This window comes from Leptinotarsa decemlineata, unplaced genomic scaffold (assembly GCF_025532065.1).
Source record: "Leptinotarsa decemlineata unplaced genomic scaffold, Ldec_3_MD MMD2_tig00000199_RagTag_RagTag, whole genome shotgun sequence".
In the NCBI taxonomy this organism is placed as follows: domain Eukaryota; kingdom Metazoa; phylum Arthropoda; class Insecta; order Coleoptera; family Chrysomelidae; genus Leptinotarsa; species Leptinotarsa decemlineata.
In genome coordinates this window covers 13020903-13041368 of record NW_027412544.1, presented here as the reverse complement: position 1 = coordinate 13041368, position 20466 = coordinate 13020903, and the positions used below count along the sequence as shown (strand labels likewise).

At 34.4% G+C, this 20466-nt stretch overlaps 1 protein-coding gene across 3 annotated transcripts in view; it reads left to right on the top strand.

Moving 5' to 3' along the window:
- Positions 1 to 20466, top strand: part of LOC111507386 (neutral ceramidase) — a 394484-nt gene that overhangs the window by 351604 nt on the left and 22414 nt on the right. For all 3 annotated transcript variants that reach the window (XM_074172969.1, XM_074172968.1, XM_074172967.1), the window contains one exon: positions 11520 to 11632. In XM_074172969.1, coding sequence (XP_074029070.1) covers positions 11520 to 11632 — 113 coding nt within the window. The remainder of the gene's footprint in view (positions 1 to 11519; positions 11633 to 20466) is intronic.

Here is a 20466-nt window from a genome sequence, read left to right as displayed (position 1 = left end):
AATTTTCTCTACGTGTGAAAAATATGTATTGAAAAATATGTATTAATTGGACATAAATTTAAAATAGCTTGCAACAGAAGCAATCATACTGTTTAATTTGATTAATCGGATTTTCTATCAAATACTGGATCAAAGTAGCATTGAAAACTTCTGGCCAGAGTCCAGGGTCATCTTTGGAAAAAGTTGGTATCGGTGACGATAATTGTATTGCCGGTGACAATGCTGTATCAGGCAGAGGCACGGAAGTAACTTCGGCGGCATCATCTTAGTATACCTATCGATACTCCAGTACAAAGAATATGTTGTTGTGCAAGTCTAACAAAAACAATTTCGACGGCGGCGCCTCTATTGTCTGGTGCCTGTGTGCGCCGCACACTTCGCATACAGGGGCGGCGCGGTTCTGAGTGCTTCCCGGAGAATGGGAGAATGATCATTTATTCTTTCTTGGAAAATGGATAGCTGTGTATTTTCATTAGATATATTATTTCCCTATGAAAAAAATATTCGAGAGACGTTGACTTATATATGTCCGAGTGATATTAATCATATGGGAAATATATCCAGAGTGTTTCAATTATTTTTCACATTTCAGAAAATACCAAGGGCAAATCAATATTTTTTCAACCTGTGATTATATGGATACCACAAAGATGGAGATTTTGTAACAAGTCTGATAAACAATCAGTGAAGTTGAATTGGCAAGAATCTTGTGATATTAATATTTAGAAAAGATTGCTTTGTTTCGTTGTTGCTGGTCGTAGGAGTGCGACAGCTGGTTAAAAGAAAAACATATAAACATTGTAATGTATTGGAACTTGATACCAATAATTAAAATCACTCGTGGTTTTATTATAGGTGTTTATTGTTGAACGACTACATACATACTCCCTTGATACTTACTGTTTTTTCATCTCTAAAAAAATTGACGTCCTCAAACATAAACTGAAGTACCGAGTGGTCCACTAAATCAATATACTACAAACATATTATTGACAATATACTACAATACTTCCAACCTAAAAATAAAAAAAAAAACTAGACAAAAATCTAGACAAAAAAAATTACAATTTTCGATATTCTAACCGATCTATGGTTTTTTTTTCACGTCTTTGTCTTACATTGGCCATTGTACGCTGAGGTGAATGGGAGGTCTCTAGTACTTCCTCGTAACTACTCTTACTGTCTAAATTCTCCCTTGTTTCTTGTCTAAGTTGCATGGAAACGGCGTTTGAATCACTTGTCTCATTATATACTTGCGTTGGTAGAGAAGCTTCCTTGAAAGTATATTTTTTTTATTTGATTCAAATGTCTCTTCCACACATATCCAAGTTCTGGAATTTTCACTAAATACACTAATTTTTCTGATCTCTCTATTATTTCCCCTTTTATCCAAGTAGGATTCCTTACATTTGGATAGTTTTTCACAATAACTGAATCTCCTTCCTTGAGATCTACAAATCTTTTACCTTTATGATAATGTTTTTGTTCCTTAAACTCTCTTGCAACATGATTTCTCAAATCTTCCTTCTCTTTACATTTTTTTCTGGTAAAAGAATATCGAATCGTGTACGTAATTTACGGCCAAACATCAAATCCGCTGGACTGTATCCAGTAGTACAGTGGACCGCGTTACGGTCATCGAAAAGAAAATTTTTCAACACTTTGTTCAAATCTATTGATCTATTTTTTCCAAGAGAATTTTTTAAGGCGTTTTTAATGGTTCTTACCGAGTTTTCGGCCGCATCGTTCGACGAAGGTTGAAAAGGAGGAGAGGTGACATGTTCAATATTATTTAGTTTTAAAAAAATCTGAAAATCGTTTGAACAAAATGTAGGTATGTTATCTGAAACAATTTTCCGTGGAAGTCCAAAACGCGCAAAAGTAGTTCTCAAAACTTCAATGGTTGCTTTGGCAGTGATCGATGCCATTGGATAAACTTCAATCCACTTGGAATGAGCATCCGCACCATAATAAAAAAATATTTTTATAAAAATGGTCCCATAAAATCAATATGAAGACGAGACCAAGTTTCATTTGGCCAAGGCCATTTCGTAAGTACCGCTTCATTTGGGGATTTCTTGTTCAATAAACAATTCTCACAATTCTTACATATATCTTCTATATTTTTATCAAGTCCCGGCCACCAAAAAAAAGATCTCGCTAAACTTTTTAGTTTCTGGTTCAGACGGCATGCATAAATTATGAATCAATTTATAAGCGTCCTCACTCAGCACGTTAAGAAGAATCGCACCTTTACGTTTATCGTCGTTGATAATGTTTGCCACAAAATAATTTTCGATTCTCCTCTTGAAAATTGACCAGTCGGCTACTGATGGATCGAATTCTCGTAAATGACCTTTGTATTCTGACACTGCCATTTTGAATTTCGGACGTGGTTCCAGTTCGTGAAATTTAAATTTGAAATTTACACACACTAATTCCTTGAAAATCCTCGTCGCCACTTGTAATGAATTGGGACTTGATACCAATAATTAAAATCACTCGTGGTTTTATTATAGGTTTTTATTGTTGAACGACTACATACATACTCCCCTGATACCTACTGTTTTTATTTCTCTAAAAAAACTGACGTCCTCAAATATAAACTAAAGTACCGAGTGGTCCACTAAATCAATATACTACAAACATATTATTGACTTTCAATTTCATTTCAAAAACTTCCATGTCTCTTTACTTGGTATTGGTTTCATTGTTCTGTTGTGTTTGTGAAAAATCAATATATTTGTTGAAATCAACAATCTTACTGCTGTATAGCATTCATATATGTTGATTTTGGTACTCTTTATTGAAAGAGTATGTTTTCAAACTCCAGTAACATGCAGTTGGAAATTATAAGATCCATTCCAACAACAGTGCGGCATGAAAAGATGTATAAAGTATATAGAGAGCTATTAAAATACGAGTATGAATATGAGCATGGTAATCTCGTAAACGGTAAGAAACAAAAAGTACATGAGATATATGGGTAAAACCTGAAAATTAGACATTGTATTCGATTTGGGCGATCGACATCTTTGAAATTTCAGATATGTACGTGCATAGTGGTGCTAGGTTGAAAAACGAATGCATTGCTTCAGGAAGCCTCATTTACCTTTGATTTTCGTGAATTGGGTCATTGTTGATCACATAGATGACGTCTTTGTGAGAAAAAATGTCATCACCGTTTTCTTAGGCTTACCTATCAAACACAGTTGAATTGAGCAATAAATTCATGTTTCAATCAAGCACTTCCTCTGTTATCAACAGAAACGTAATAATGGTTGGATGGAAGAGCAAGGTCTGCTCATGTTGCGATTTCTTCGTAGCATGGTCAGAAATTGAATCCTGCCATTTGATAGGAGGTTATATTTTTGTTTATATATATATATTTTTTTCTTTGTATTTGTTCCTGTCAATAAAAGCAATTATTATTATCATTATTATTATTATCTATATAAAATACTAGTTCAACCAAGTACCTACCACTAATGAGACAGACCTATGGCGGATCGAAACAGCGTTATTTGTTTTTGAATCACGAATACTCAAATTTTGGGCTCTAGTTTCATCCAGTTGTCTTGCAGTGAAAGCTACGGTGAATACAAAAGACGAATCTTATTCGATGATCGATATCGAAGCTTGACTTTGTAATGGACCACTTTGTTTATCTTTGATATTCGTGGATTCAGTCGTTTGTGGATCTTATAGACGGCGTCTTCATTAGGAAAGATGTTGGCGCTTTTACACTCTCAGGTACTTCGTGCTTCTCAATTCAAATAAGGGTGGATTGCCAGAAAATATTTCGAGAATCATCTGTGATACACAAAAAATAGTGAATATTTTTTCTTCTCAAGCAGTTATCAGAGCTGTAGTGGAGAAAATTTCATTCGACTCGATGAAGATGAAATTACTTCAACTTTCGTAAATATCGTTAGCCAATTCACTTTCTCAAAATTTCAGAACACTATTGATAAAAAAATACTTCGAAAAATGCAGGCTCATATTTGAAATTTCAGCATTGAAGGTGGCTCAAATAAGCACCATTTATGGATGTTTTATGAATATGACTGCCAAATTGAAGTTTCAGATATTTCTGCAAACAATGAAAATGAAGCAACAAACAAAATTTGCAATTTTGGAATATTACATATATATATATATATATATATATATATATATATATATTTATTTATATATATATATAAATAAATATATTATATATATATATATATTTATATATATATATATATATATATATATATATATATATATATATATATATATATATATATATATTCAAGAAAACATATTAAATTCGCTGTCGCTCATTTTATTGAGGAAATCAACAAAAGTGAAATCAGTGGCAACAGAATCAATAGATAAAATATTCAAAATAACTTCCATCTAGTTCCATACAAGAATACAGTCTACTTTCGAAGGCGCTCCTTATATTATTGAAGATGTCCGAAGTCAGAAATCGGCATTCCCTAACAATTCTCTGTCGTAGGTCTTCTAGAAGACTTAACAGTGTCGTCCATTTTTAAACGTTTACTACTAATCATATAGATTCTACAAATTTAGAAGACCTGCGACAGAGAATTGATTGGGAATACCGATATATGACTCCAGTCATCTTCAATAATGTGTGATTGTGTTGCAATTGATATTACTTTTGTTGCGCCAGCGAATTTTCTATTTGTTCTCAAATAAAACGTTCAACATTTAATTTCTCAATAACGAATGGAGCAATTAAAAAAAAATACAGAAGTGATAGAGGTACAAAAGTCATTTCAAATGATGTATAACTGGACTCCCCATGCCATTGCAAAATGCATATAAGAATTAGTCCCCCTAGAAATAAAAATTGACGTGTTCTTTGAAATTTTCGATTACACGTCCGTTTCTGACTTATAGGAGGGGTCAAGTTCTCGTTGGAACGCACTGTGTAGAATTCATAGTAATAATTACATACAAATTTTCAAGATGAAGATATTGTTGTTTTTTCAGTTGGATTGATATTATACACTAATTTACAATGCATTTCATACAAATTATCGACTAGTTTTGAAAACAGATATTCAGCAGGTACAACCCCGGTAAATTTTTGTTTCTAACACATGATTTGCTGTCCTTGTCAATGTTGGATTTACTGTTTTTCATTTGTCCACCAAAGGTGGTATCAGTCGTGTATGCTATGAAGATTTTCTGTTTAGTTAGCAGTAGTTAGTACCTCAGTTAGACTTATAAAAAACAACAAATTCAACATCGACGAGGACAAGAAATCGAATGTCTATAAGCTACAAAGTGGCTCGTGCTCAAAAGTTTATATTCGAAGAGTATCTAGAAATTTCAAAACCAGAAAATCCGAACACAAAAGAAGTTTTGAAATTAAAATAACAAATCAATCTAGACATGTCATCTGTTGGAAAACAACCACGTCCTCGTCATAAACTACGATGTACTACATACAGAATATGGAGGACAAAAATTAAACCTGATAGAATCCCAGGAGATTATCAAATGTAAACAATCAAAGTTTCCATTGAACGACCAACAAGAAGTTATTTTTCCACCAGTTTTCCTAAAACTACCTGTTCACCAATTAGTAATCTCTATTCATTACGGTCAATAATTTGTATAACTTTCCTTGCACCAGTAAATAAGTGCAGATAACCAGTCCTAATTGTGAAAATTTGTAATTATTACCAGGATTACTGATACTAATTTTCATCAAGTAACGTGTGTGTGTGTGTGTTCGTTCTCAATTAGATTGAAACACAAATATCAAGATACATAAGTTTATCTCGACAACAATTGAAACAGAAACATCAAGCTATACTGAAATTTCATTTGAAACTGAATTTTCAGAAATATTATCGCTTTGAAACGAAAACATTGTTGTCAGGTTGTGATTATATATATTTTGTAATCTGATAAAATATATAGAATGATGAAATATATAGAATCACAACCTGACAACAATGTTTTCCTTTTAAAGTAATACTATTTTTGAGAATTTAGTGCTAATTTTTATACCGGCTGATTCACGGCGGATAACACATTAGACGGTGAACCAGACAACGAATCATTTTTGAAATTTGATGGAGAGCATATTCGGCCATTCTCTACCCAACTAAAATATTTTGGAAAATTCAATGTTGCCTCTTTCATTAGATAGTAATAGAAACTTTGATTTTTCAAATAGAACACCCTGTATATAGTATTATTTTTCGAATCTACAATTATTATCCGACAACTTTCTCCGATATTTTTCTGTACCTATCTGTTACCGTTTTTGAAATATAAATCAATTTAAATTTTTTCCTTCGGAAATCATACTGATATCTTTCAGTTGAGGAAACCTATGGTACCGAAATATTGTTCGGGGTCTGGTAATACTTGGAGGCTTTCCACTCTTTAACATTATCTCCGTTTCTCCATTTGTTACTAAATTTGTAATGATGCACGAGGTGTTTCATTCAAATTAATCAACTTTCAGCTACTTCTTCAAATAAACGAAAAATCTGTATTATTTATCACCCTGCATTGATTTGATGTAACGGAGATCATAATGAAGTATGGGAAGCCTCCAAGTATAACCTAACTGCAAACCAAATTTTGATTCTATAGTATTCCCGTACTCAAAGATATCAGCATTTTAGAGGACATAATTTCAGAAGGAAAAAATTTACATTAATTCGTATTTCGAAAACGGAAACAGATAGGTATGGAAAAATATCAAGAATTGTTGTCGAGTAACCATTGTAGATTTCATAAATAACATCATATATATCCTAACAACTGACCAAAATAGATACATTCATTGTAACAGCTGATGTATATAACATTTGAAAAATTAGTTTTTGAAGAATTAAAAATTACGAGATTCTCATGCATAGAACCAGTGCTAGCAGACATTTGTGTGTTCAGGCTGTAAATGTTTTTTTTTCTTTTCTCTTTCTGTCGGTTACTAGTTCCGTGAAGATTTTCTTCAATTCAAGTAAATCTTCCGCAGTGTTTTCTCCTACTATGAGTTGCAATTGGATTTCATTTTGCTTTTTTATAATGAGGGTTCCTCACGTTCCTCAACAGAAAACTTGCAAATACTTTACTGCGACTCCAATAGGTGGTTTTGAGAATTTTCAAGTGGATTTTTTTCAAATCAATTTCTCAAACCATTCCTAAACTTAACATTGTCAAGAGACATATAAATCTTCTTTAAATTAAAAAGGTTATATTTTCAAGAGAAATTGAATTTTGGAATTTTGGGAAAGAAAGTTTTTGGCTTTCTTCTCGATACTGTAGATTGAGGGGTAATTGTAATCAAAAACTCTCCACGTCCACTCAATACCATATATATATATATATATATATATATATATATATATATATATATATATATATATATATATATATATATACGAATAATGAATAATACGCATTATTTTTTTACGAACCGGTTCATTTTAGGAAACCAGTAGGCTCGTTTAATCCTATCAATTGTTTTGTCGTAACCAAAATGACCAATATCATCATGGTTTGCTTCAGTGATTTGCCACTTATACAATTTTGGAATAAACAATCTTCGACCTTGTTGCGTAATTCGATAAATCTTATTTCCGCGAAGATCGTAATCATTGAAAATATCTTTGTGTTCGATACTATTGCCGCTTAATAAAAAATAATTTGATTGATTCGATCATCCAAGCTTTGGGCCTCTCTTCAATAATCGCTTTCAGTTATTATGGATATTTGTATTGTTTCGGGATCGAGGTCACGAAAATTTCGACTTAATGCATCAACGTGCTGCATTTGATGACCTGCCCTATGCTCGAGTTGAAACATCTTGTTAAAAAAATAATCCAACGAGCTACGCGGAAAACAAGTGTCTGCTTTTTCCACGCATTTTTTACTGCATTGCAGTCTGTGAAAATGGTAAACATATATCCCATCAAATAACGCAATCTGTCGAGGGTTTTTACAATTGCAAGCAACTCTAACTCAAATGAATGATAATTTTTTTCAGGTCCAGTAGTTTGTTTACTGAAGTAGGCAATAGGTTTCTTTAAATTGTCTTATTTTTGAGTCAAAATTCCAGCAAAACCATCACGGCATCAGTATAGCATCAGTATAAACAAGTACAGGCAATTTCGGGTTGAAAATTGCCAGTATTGGTTGGGAACATATTTTCCTTTTTAAAAAGTCTCTTATTTTTGTATGGTTTTCATTCCATTCCCATCTAGAATCTTTTTTTTAAAGTTTTGTAAGTGGTGCAGACAATCGAGCAAAATTTTTAATGAATTTCCGGAAGTAGCCAACTAAACCCAAAAATTGGCGCAATTGATGTTGATTCTTTGGGTATGGAAAATTTTCAACAGCCTCTATTTTTGAACTAGAGGGTGATATTTTATTCAAAGATATTTCATAACCTAGATATTTAATTTTTTTCAACATAAATGATGATTTGTTTAGTTTTATTGTCGAACCGTATTCTCTTATCATTTATAAAACTATTTGTAAAATATTTAGACCATCTGAAATAGTTTTTGAAGGTATGAGTAAGTCACAAGGTAAGGTATAACATTACAATTACGTAAAGGTGAGAATATTTCATTCATAAATGAAAGATAGACAGGGCATTACATAATCCAAATGGAACTCTAGTATATTCATAACGTCCTTCTGGTGTCACAAATGCAGTAAACGGAATAGAATTTGATTCCATAGGAATTTGGTGATAACCAGAGGCTAAATCGATACTGGTAAAGTATTCAAAACCTGATAAATCATCAATAATTTCCTCTATTATAGGCATTGGAAATTTATGTTCCACAGTTATTTTAATGAGTGCTCTATAATCAACCACTAGACTTTTCTTATTACCACTTTTATTTACTAACAAAGCTGGACTGGAATAAGGTGATCTACTTTCTCGAATAATGTTCGCATCTAGCAAGTCCTGTATGATTGTTCTAAAAGTTGATTTATCTTTTTCCGCAATACGATATGATCTATGAGTAAATGGCTTCGTCGTGGTTAATTCTATAGATAATGAAAGTGAATGCGGTTTACCCACTTTTTTTACTGACTCGAACACACATGTTTCATAAGATATCAACAATTCATAAAAAGCATTTAAATCAGATAGGGACATTTGTCCATGGTTGATGTTTCGTAGCCACTCAGGAATATCACGTTTGTTCAAAAAGTTCAGAGAATCATCAAATCTGTAATACATAATATTGGGGTTTTCTGTAAAGTTTGTACCTATCAAGATTTCAAAATTGAATCTGGAATTGTCGATAACATAATATTCAATTTCCAAATTCACTTCATCCACTTGTGTTTAGGCGTAAACATATTGATTAACTGTAACACCATCCCCCAAAAATCCTGATAAAATAACGGGGTTGTCGAGATCCTGCACCTTCAATTTGAGTTTTTGTACAACAGATAATTTGATAATTGAGCAATCGCTTCCACAATGTATGAACGCTTTGCATTCATTTCCGTTGAGGGCAATTTTTTTATTAAATTTTGATTGTGGCTTGGAATTTTCAATACGGTTTATATGTTCGGTTTTTTGACACTATTTCTTGTGCCTTTGTGATTTTCTGAATTTTTCTTTGAATTCTTATATTGTTTTTTGAGATAATTTAGTTCAATGTGACCTTTTAAATGACAAAAATTACAAATTTGGTATCTATGGCGACAATTAGAACGGTCATGGCCTGAATTTCCGCATGATATCATTAATTTCTGTTGTTTTTGGATCAAACTCTGGTATAATTGAGAAAATATTAAAACTTGTACCTGTTTGTACTGAAGATGCCTCCATTCTTGGTTGGTAAATTGGTGGGGTATAACTTACATTTTCTCGGTGGGTTTTCGATTTCCTATTGGTTTTAGGTCTATAATACTTATCATCACTTGATGTCGAACTATTCTCTGAAGACGATGACGATGTTGACCGATGACGAGGTTTCTTTCGGTGTCGTCCCATATTTGAGAATTAAACTTCAGTGGCATTGGCACAAAACACAACTATACGATCTTAACCACTTCTGATGTAGACTGAGGGGTAATTGTAATCAAAAACTCTCCACGTCCACTCAATACCATATATTTACGGATAGTGAATAATAAGCATTATCGTATTTTACATTCCAACTTAAAAAGACGATAAGATTTTTGCCTTGTGTTAACGCTAGTTGCACACACACCGATTTTGGACGGCCAGTATAAAATCGGCCGATATTTTATTGGTAGCAAGTGCTTGCACACTCAGCGGATTTTTATCGGTCAAACAATCAGTTGCTTTGTTGTCGTAATTAGTACGCACTACCAAAACGAAGTTGATGCGTAATAACTACAATTTCACCGAGCATTCGAGACTGGAATGGTCGGTAAAAAACCGGTGAGTATGCAAGAGTGTATTTAGTCATGTACGCCACTACTTCCCGGTACTGCCGGCTCACCAGTATTTTACCGGCGACGATCACCGGTCGGCGTGTGTGTCAGGTCCCGTTCCCACATGTGGTTCACTATTGGAATTTGGACGACCGGTACAAAGTCGGCCGTCCAAAATCGGTGTGTGTCTAACTAGCGTTCTTCTACTCATCTTTGTGATCACCGATGAGTCGTAATAGGAATACGGGCTGCCCGCAATACAAACAAAAAGTTGTAATTCTCTCAAAGAAACTAACGCTAGTTGCACACACAACGATTTTGGGCGGCCGACTTTGTACTGGTCGTCCAAATTCCAATAGTGAACCACATGTGGGAACGGGACCTTGCACACACGCCGACCGGTGATCGTCGCCGGTAAAATACCGGTGAGCAGCCGTCCACTGCCACTGTATCGCCGGCAGTACCGGGAAGTAGTGGCGTACATGACTAAATACACTCTTGCATACTCACCGGTTTTTTACCGACCATTTCAGTCTCGAATGCTCGGTGAAATTGTAGTTATTACGCATTAACTTCGTTTTGGTAGTGCGTGCTAATTTCGACAGCAAAGCAACTGCAACGAAGTAATTGCATATATAAATATGTATATCATAAATTTTCGACACAAACTGAAAGAAACAGCTCTCTTGAAACAGATACTTTCATATAAAGATTAGGTTACATGAAAAACATTTTTTTCGCGACAAATACTTTTATATGAATACTGAATTATACAAAAAACACTTTTCTCTACTCAATTATGAAGCTGAATTAGATATAATTCACACATACAAAATATACAAATAAAAGGTAAAAATTTCACTCACATAGAACACTGTTATCCTCAGTGGTAGACATCGATGTTTCGCCGTAAGACACTTGCCTTGGGGCTTTTCAGTACCAATGTACATTATAAGAAAATACACACAATTCATCCATAAATTGAATCGAGAGGGTTATATTTTCAGGGGTGAATAATTTTTGGGAAAGAAAGATTTTGGCTTTCCATTACATTTACCTAGTAATTACTAGAATTAAATTTAATTATGATTATTTTTTACGTTTTTAAGATTGCTGGACACCCTAGAAATGACCTTCGACAGGGAGATACGTTTTTGACAGTTGAAAAAGTTAATGATGAATCTACTGAAATCATCGCAACAGATTCCAGTTGGGAGACTAAGTAAGTATTCATCATTTATGAAATGAATTTTTTCTTTAACTCATCTGAACGGATTTTCTTTCAATGAAGACTATGTACTTTTGTGACATGTTGATTCTAAGGAACGAACTGTTCTTGAAACTTTCAAGAAAACGGTTATGTAGCTATTTGAGAGAAGTTATATTTTTCTTGATCGGATGCAATATTCTTGGCCGTGCTGGGGATGACATATTGAGTATTGAGATTCTTACCTTTTATCAGCTCTCACAAGTTTTCTGTCGTCTTTGGAGACGAGGGTTGTTTTCAATTCAATCCAACTGAAATGAAGCAATATACAATCTGAAAATGAAAGTACATGATAAAGGTGTCTCCGGAATCCAAATGTTCCATGCTGTGGGAATATCAAAACATGCTCTCGATCCCTCTTTGAAAATAGTGAGTCACAACCTTTAATTTCTTTTGTTAAATTATTGAACATTTCTTCAATCAATCATCATTGAGAATCTTTACATTTAGAAAATTTTAGTTCATATTCAGCATTAGTATATTTTGATGAGGAAATGGTTTCAAATTGATTTCTAAAAAATAACATTAATTTAAATGTATTCTTCATTTGATGTGTTCGATTGATGACCTATTCATTTTGTGAAAATTCGAATTGTTACGACCTATTATGACAGGTTCATCATTCTCTATGAACTGACGTAGTTTGATAAACAAATTATTGAATATACAATAATATAGTGGATGTCATTTTGGTTAATTAATCAAAACTGTACCTGTAATGTTACCTGGATCATAATATTTTATTATCTAAGATAACAAAACAATCATTATTAAACGTCCATAATACATTAAAATCACTGAGTATTTCTTTGAAAAACTACTTGTGTATTGCTTCAAATATTTGATTTATTTGGAGCAATTTTTTTTAATTTTTTTAATTTTAAATTTCTTTTTCAATTCCTCGCTTATTTAATTTTTTTTTAATTTCTCTTCACTCTGTGCTTATTCATTCGTTTTATTGTATATTCATTTCACGTTTTATTGCTCAATATAATTGATATTTCAGCTATTCTTTCTAATTTCATTTGTTTTTTATAGATATCGAATCATATCAGAATCATATTAGGCAATTTTCGAAATAGTTGAATTCACCATAAACCATTGTTAACCACTTCCAAATGAAAGTTAGGAATATAAGATTCACTAGAACGGTGTAGGTTTGACCTCCATGAACATGAGCACATATTTGTAAATGAGGCATAATCAGTTTATTGGCTATATCTTTGGGGAAATTTCTTCTCAAAATATTTTCATTGGGATTATTTACATGATAGATCACCTGAGAATTTATACCTGCTATATTTAGAGCCAGTGAAAATATTACAGTAGGCCATCTACGTGTTTCTGGAGCAGTCATAACTGGCACATAATTTATCTACCAAATCTACTCCTCCTTTCGTCCTATTATAGTCCGTAATGATCACTGGTTTATTAGCATCACCTGTTTCTTTATCAATCGCATCATCATGGTGAAACGAGGATAACAAAAAAACGCTTTTTTTCTTTTTTGGAATGTAAGAAAAAAGGGTGCAAATTTTTTTAAATCCAAACATGCTAGTACTTACTGATCGATGAACATGTTTTGTAAACTCCAAAGGTAGTAATTTTCTATTTTTTTTTAATGGTATCTATGGTTGTGATATTATGATCTACAGCCAATATCTCAACAAGCGATAGCGATGTAAACCAATTATCTATTGTTAGATTGCGCCCACTTTCCAAAATTTGATGCAAGAGTCTAAAGACAACAGCGCTACTAGAATTAAAATCCTTGTCGATAGCATTTTTACCAAGATATACCTCCAAATTACTTGTATAAAACATTCTAGCATCACATAAGGCCGATGCTTTTATGTCGTACTTATTGGGTTTGGAAGATATGTACTACCGAAAGCTGCACCTTCCTCTAAAAGCTGGAAGCATTTCGTCCACTGTTACAAACTCAGACATATGGTAACCATTCTTGCAGTTCGACGTAGAGGCATCGAATAAACTACGAATTGGAGCTAGTTTATCTAAGGCCTTTCGCTTCGCACGTGTTTCTTAGAGATCAAATCTCATGCAACAGAGTAAAAATCTGAACCTCTGTAAGGACATAGTAAAACGGAAAATTTCAATTCCAGATCCATCTGTTCTCCACAAATCCTCAGTATTCAGACGATTTTAATGATAAATTCCAGCCATATATAGAAGGCCCATCAGAGGACGAATTTCAACTGAGTTAGTCAAATTAGCATTTCTTTTGCGAGATAAATTATCGGCAATTGACTCTATATGATTATTTGTACCTAGCACTATCATATACAGGGTGTCCCTGGACTTCCTCTTTTCCTCTCGGGAATATATAGATGGGGTCAAAATATCACCAGTACTTCATATAACTTTTTTTTCTAAAATCCTTCGTTACCAAGTAACGGGCCCTCGAAGTTACTAAATGAAAAATGTTTTTCTTTGATAATTTTTCAAGTGAATATTCAAAATCATCCAAATTTTGGTAATTGACTAAACAAATGAATTCCTTCGATGAGCTTCCATGCAGGAGTCAGTTGTTTTGCTTCAAAGTCAGGAACGGACTACCCCCGATGGTCCACACCCCAAAACTTTGAAATGACAGATATTTTTCAATATTTTTCAACAAATTAAGGTTACTTGGACAATTTTATATATAAAAGTACTCGTGTGAAAAGTCGATCGGAGCAACGAGTCTTGATAAAAATGTAGTTTCACTCGACGACATCAAACCCGCTCGTCCACCATTATTTGAAATGAATAATTATCAAAGCAGAAATAATAATGATAACGTTAATTCAACAACATTTATCCTGAGATGTCTACCATTATTCGAAAATATTAGTTTTTAAGGAAAATGGAAATGATAGGTAAAATGTTCATAACGAATTTTTATAATGCAAACACGTTTAACTAACGAAACTCAAGAGCCTCAAGAGCAAACAGAAATGAAAAATCCGCTACAGAAACTGCTCGATATGACCACCTTCTCTCTCTATACATTTTCTTAGTCTGCGAAGACACCCTCTCTGTACTTGAAATAGCATTCCAGGGTCGTTTCGTATGGCTTCACAATGTAATGTTATTCTATTCAACAATGCATCTCTTGTGTGAATAGGTGTAGCGTAAACAAGGCTTTTAAGATGCCCCCACAGAAAGAAATCCAATGGATTCAAATCCGGAGACCGCGATGGCCATGAATATGGCCCACCTCTACCAATCCATCTATTGTGAAAAATATGGTTCAGATGGTCACGCACAATCAAACTAAAATGAGGAGGAGCGCCATCATGCATAAACCACATATCTCTTCGGGTTTGCAATGGAACATGTTCCAAAAGTCCATTCAAATCGTTCTGAATGAACTCCAAATAACGTTCTCCATTCAATCGGTCCTGTAGAACGAATGGTCCTATAAGATGGTTTCCTATGATACCAGCCCAAACATTCACGTTGAATTTCCGTTGGTGTTTGGTTTGCAATATCCCATGGGGATTTTCTTCGGCCCATATATGGAGATTATGAGAGTTGATAACTCCATCTCTACTGAAACCTGCTTCATCAGTGAATAAAACTCGATTAATAAAAGTCATATCCTCTCTTTGCCTATCCATGAACCAATTGGCATATTCCAGTCGTGCTGGAAAATCTTGAGGTGTCATGGCATGTACCTTCTGGATGTGAAATGGGTGGAGCAGTTGTTCCCTAATTATTCTATGAATAGTGGACTTGGATGTATGGAACTGTTCTGATAGATTTCTGATGCTCATTGAAGGATCATCAGCGACGGCTTCCAAAATATTTTCCTCCAATACAACGGTACGTACAGTCAGTCCTAGGAGCGCCCTCACCACCTCGTTTTGGCAAAACTGTACCTACAATAATATCGGAATAAAACAACGTGCTCAAATTAATTATCAATTATTACATACCTGTCTCCCTCAAGCTGCGATCGACCCGCTCGAATGTTTCTCTTGACGGTACCGTTCGATTGGGAAAATGCTCGGAATACAGACGACGAGCTTCTGCAGCATTACAAAATACTCGTCCATAAAATATATGCATATCTGCATATTCATTGAATGTAAACTGTTCGGACATATCAAAAAAATTCAAAATATCCTATAGAATATTGACAATACAATGATAGTCATATGACAACGCACCACTCAACAAAACAAAATCGCATTCCAGTTTTTCATTTTTTATCAAAACTTTCTAAAAGGTTTTTTTGTCAACATCTGTGAAAGAAATGGAACATAATTATTCTCCGGATATTTTTCACCTGATCATATGCAGCCGTTTTTGTAGTTCATTCGTTTGCTTTTTATTAGTATAGTAAATATTTTTTCCGATGTGCGTTTTTTCAGCTAAATTTAGATTCGTGTTAAAGAATTTCTCCCATAAAATTATAATTATCAGTGAAACTCCTCAACAGTTTAGCTGTGAAGAAGAATTTGAAACATTCGAATGTTGAGTTTCATGAGATTCAGATAACTGATCAACACGAAACGTGATTATTCCACACGTATTATGTACATACAAAATATGGAATGAATTCGATATTTCATAGTAGAGTAGCTTGTTAGTTTAAAAACACCACGAATCTACAGAACTTGATATTTCTTTTGAAAAAATATCTGCTATCACAATTGTGACTTAAACTTCCATATAGGTACTGTACTTTTTGTTTACGACTTCATTTTAGCATACTTTGTATTATTCCTGTTATAAATGTTGTTGAATTAACGTTATCATTATTATTTCTGCTTTGATAATTATTCATTTCAAATAATGGTGGACGAGCGGGTTTGATGTCGTCGAGTAGAACTACATTTTTATCAAGACTCGTTGCTCCGATCAACTTTCCACACGAGTACTTTCATTCATAAAATTGTCCAAGTAACCTTATTTTGTTGAAAAATATTGAAAAATATCTGTCATTTCAAAGTTTTGGGGTGTGGACCATCGGGGGTAGTCCGTTCCTGACTTTGTAGCAAAACAACTGACTCCTGCATGAAAGCTCATCGACGGAATTCATTTGTTTAGTCAATTACCAAAATTTGGATGATTTTGAATATTCACTTGAAAAGTTATCAAAGAAAAACATTTTTCATTTTGTAACTTCGAGGGCCCGTAACTTGGTTACGAAGACTTTTAGGAAAAAAAGTTATATGAAGTACTGGTGATATTTTGACCCCATCTATACATTCCCGAAAGGAAAAGAGGAAGTCCAGGGACTCCCTGTATATCATTTCATCAATTATAAAATATTTCCTTATTTGTAATGGAGCAGTTGAAGCTTTGGTAACGAGTGTGGGACCAGGAAGTCGTTTTATTTATGTTTCTCTGCTAAGCTCTACCTCTTTCTACAATTTTTGGAAATTTACCCAACGAATAACTTTATCTTTGAATATGTATGAATATTTGGTGGAATTATAATTTGATATATCTTCCGGATCAGACATATCTTGTTCCGTATCACTGCTCTCCAAATATTGTTCTCCGTGGTCCGATTCATCATCAATTGGTCGAATACATCTTCTTCGTTGGCTTCTACCTCTTGCAACATTTGCTAAAGCCAGACCTGCTCTTTTTCGTAGGAGCACGATATACTCTGATAGGAAATAACAATTAATATTGATAAAAAACAAAAAGAATTAAACAAATTACCTAAAATCAAAAAATAACAAATTAAAACTGGTTTCGCTGACTGGTGGCGTAGGATTCTGAGATCGAAAACAGACATAGCAGACAATACGTTCATCCGATCACAGTCAAATGAATACTGATTGCCTGTCGCCTCAAAAAATCAAAATACGAGAAGCGATAGCCAGCAACCTTCTCCCTATTCGTAACCATGGCGATATTTCTGTTCTTCGGTCTCCTAGACAAGTGCGCCACCTCTGGAAGGTTAACTTGTGTTAAGTCATGACATATTATGGAATTTTATACGATTTTACTTGAAAGTTACTCTGGAGTGATTTCGGCTACAATGTTAATTCAACGGAAAGCAAGGTGAAATATAATAAAAAAACGACGATAGTATCTACCTTTAATTTTTTTCATAAATTCGACAACTTCGTAAATAACGGTTGAGAATTTGTAATAGTTTTGTAAATTTTAGCTGCTAGTCCAAGCGATGGGTAGTTTCTATCTGCAAAAGGTCGGGAGCAAATGAAATTTGGTGGAATGGTAGACATAGGTCCCTTGATAGTACACCTGAGTTTGCGACCTTGGGAGGTTGCCGCTCAAGGGGTCGTGGGATGAAAACTCTGCATCGCGACCCTTTAAGAGATAATTGAGCTCTGTGGTTGATCCTATCTAAAAAAATTCAAATGGAATATGCACAGGATAGAATCGTCCATAATTTTGATTTCTACGTTTTTTTGTCTACGACCAACAGTTTCCGCTCTACGACGCGTCAAAGTTAGGGGTTGATTTGCAATGTTCAACAAAATGAGAATTTCGGCGCGGATTGAAACGAAGGTCGCTGTGAAACAATTATGTAATTTTTTTATGAAAGAGTAATTTCTGAGTCTGAAGATGTCCGATTTGATATTCTGAATCGCGCCTCTACATACGCCGTTTTGAACATTTTGTAATTATCAAAATATACGGTCAATATTTCCCTATTATTGTTGACCTGTGTGCCAAATTCATCATTCATGTGTATACATGATACAAAAAAGTATAATTTTCGACTCGTTTCCTCATCACCCTTGAGGTAGAGTTGATCGGTGCGTTTTTTAACGTGGTATCCCCAAGAAGCCTAATCCACAGTCGTTATTTGGGTTTATACGTCAAACTCGACGTTGTATGTTTAGTCCTCATCGCCCTGTAACTGATAGAGAACGTTTTCGGCATTTTCTGCATTGTCGTCGTCTAACGCATCTGGTCCAATTTGAAGAAATAATTGAACACTTCAGTTCTATCTTACAGCAACCACAAGCAGATCTACAACCTTCCTTGCATCTGTACGAGATGCTCTTAAGTGGAACATCTGGAGCTGTTTCCTTTGTCATCCGTACTGCGTCCTGGCCTATGGTTGTTCTGCGCCATTCATTATCTTCTGGAGGTTTTTGAACTCCCCGCCAGGTATGTACTTGACAATAAGTACACAATAAGACAAGTAGCACGCATGGGATGTTGGTGGCAGCCCCGATAATTTGAATGAATTTTTTGAGGCGGCCCGTCACAATTCATATACCTCAGAGAGTCTAACTTACTACGTTCGCTTCCTGCAACATACTGTCGTAACATAAAATCGTATCTGTTAGTGTTTATTTCCAAACTTTTGCGGAATCGAATTTTGCATTGACTGAACAACGCCGATGAAGTATCACATCCATTGAAGGCATGCAAAAATAATATAATTTTCGCTAAAGCATCGCAATATTGTGAATTTTCAGATGAATAGAACACATTCCTTTTTTCCCTCTACCTGGCTTGTGCAAATGAAGAATCTACATCTTCTCCAATACGGAGGAAAAAGATGGAGCAAGTTCGATGACAGTCTGCACAATTAATTAATCCGCGTTTTCTATTGCCTGCTTAACCTTGTAATTATATGCTTCCAACTTTGTTTGCAGCAATGCGGTGAGGCGTCTTTTGTTGGAACTGTTCTATAAAAATTGTTTTTCGAATACAGTTGAAATCACGGATTCATCACAGAGTATATCACTGCTGTAGTTCTGCTGCCAGCAGCGATTTCTTTCAGCAGATTTCGTTCTTGTTTCTGTACCACTCTCGGGATATCCATCAAAAACCACAATTGTATTTCAAAACTTCCTACCCCTAGTACTTCGTTTAGCAGAGAGAAATGACCGTAGGCAAAAAACACGTCAATTTAGATATCGAGGGAGAAGTTTACAACCAGTGCCAGTGGTATTTTAGGTTTAACCCCCTTACCTCTAGCTACCCCCACTTAATAATTTCAAATGACACCCCCTATCTTGTAACACATCATTTCAAAGATCTTAAAAATCTTCACTCAACCCCGTTTAGAAAACTGAAATTGGTTGATCCGTTTTCGTAAAATAGGGCAAAAAGAAAATTAATTATAATGAAAAATAAAATAATAGCAATTGCAATTAAATGAATGTACCTTACTTTATTAGGTATTCAATATGTTCACCATTGGTAGCTGAGCAAAAGTACAATCTATTCTCGAATTTCTGTCGGACTTTTGTAAATGTTTCGTTGTTAATTTATCTGCATGTGTCAGTAATCCTGTGTCTTAGATCCTGAATGTCCTGCAGGGAGTTTTGTATACCATTGTCTTCAAATAACCCCAGAGAAAGAAATCCAATGGCGTTAAATCCGGAGATCCAGTCTGCCATTCCAGAGCGCCTCTTCTGCCAATCCATTTGGCAGGATACCGTTGATCGAGCCACAGCCGTCCTTGAAAATGTAAATTTTGTTCATCCAAGAGCGTGTTGTCTTCTTCATCAACTTGGCGTTCTAAGGACTGTGTTATGAGTAGATCGATTACATTTTCCAATAAGTTTAAATACAATTGACCAGTTGAATTTCTTCAATAAAAATAGGGCCATTTATTTCGTTTCCCAAAATTCCAGCCCAGACGTTTATTTTTTGTGGATATTGCGTATGATCCTCTCGAAACAAGTGTGAATTCTCATTATCCCACTATCTACAGTTATGCTTATTTACAAAGCCATTAAGAAAAGAAGTTGATTCATCACTGAAGCAAATATTTTTTATTAAATTCAGGTCATTTTGAATTCTCGCAGTCATTATTTCACAAAATTCAATTCTCC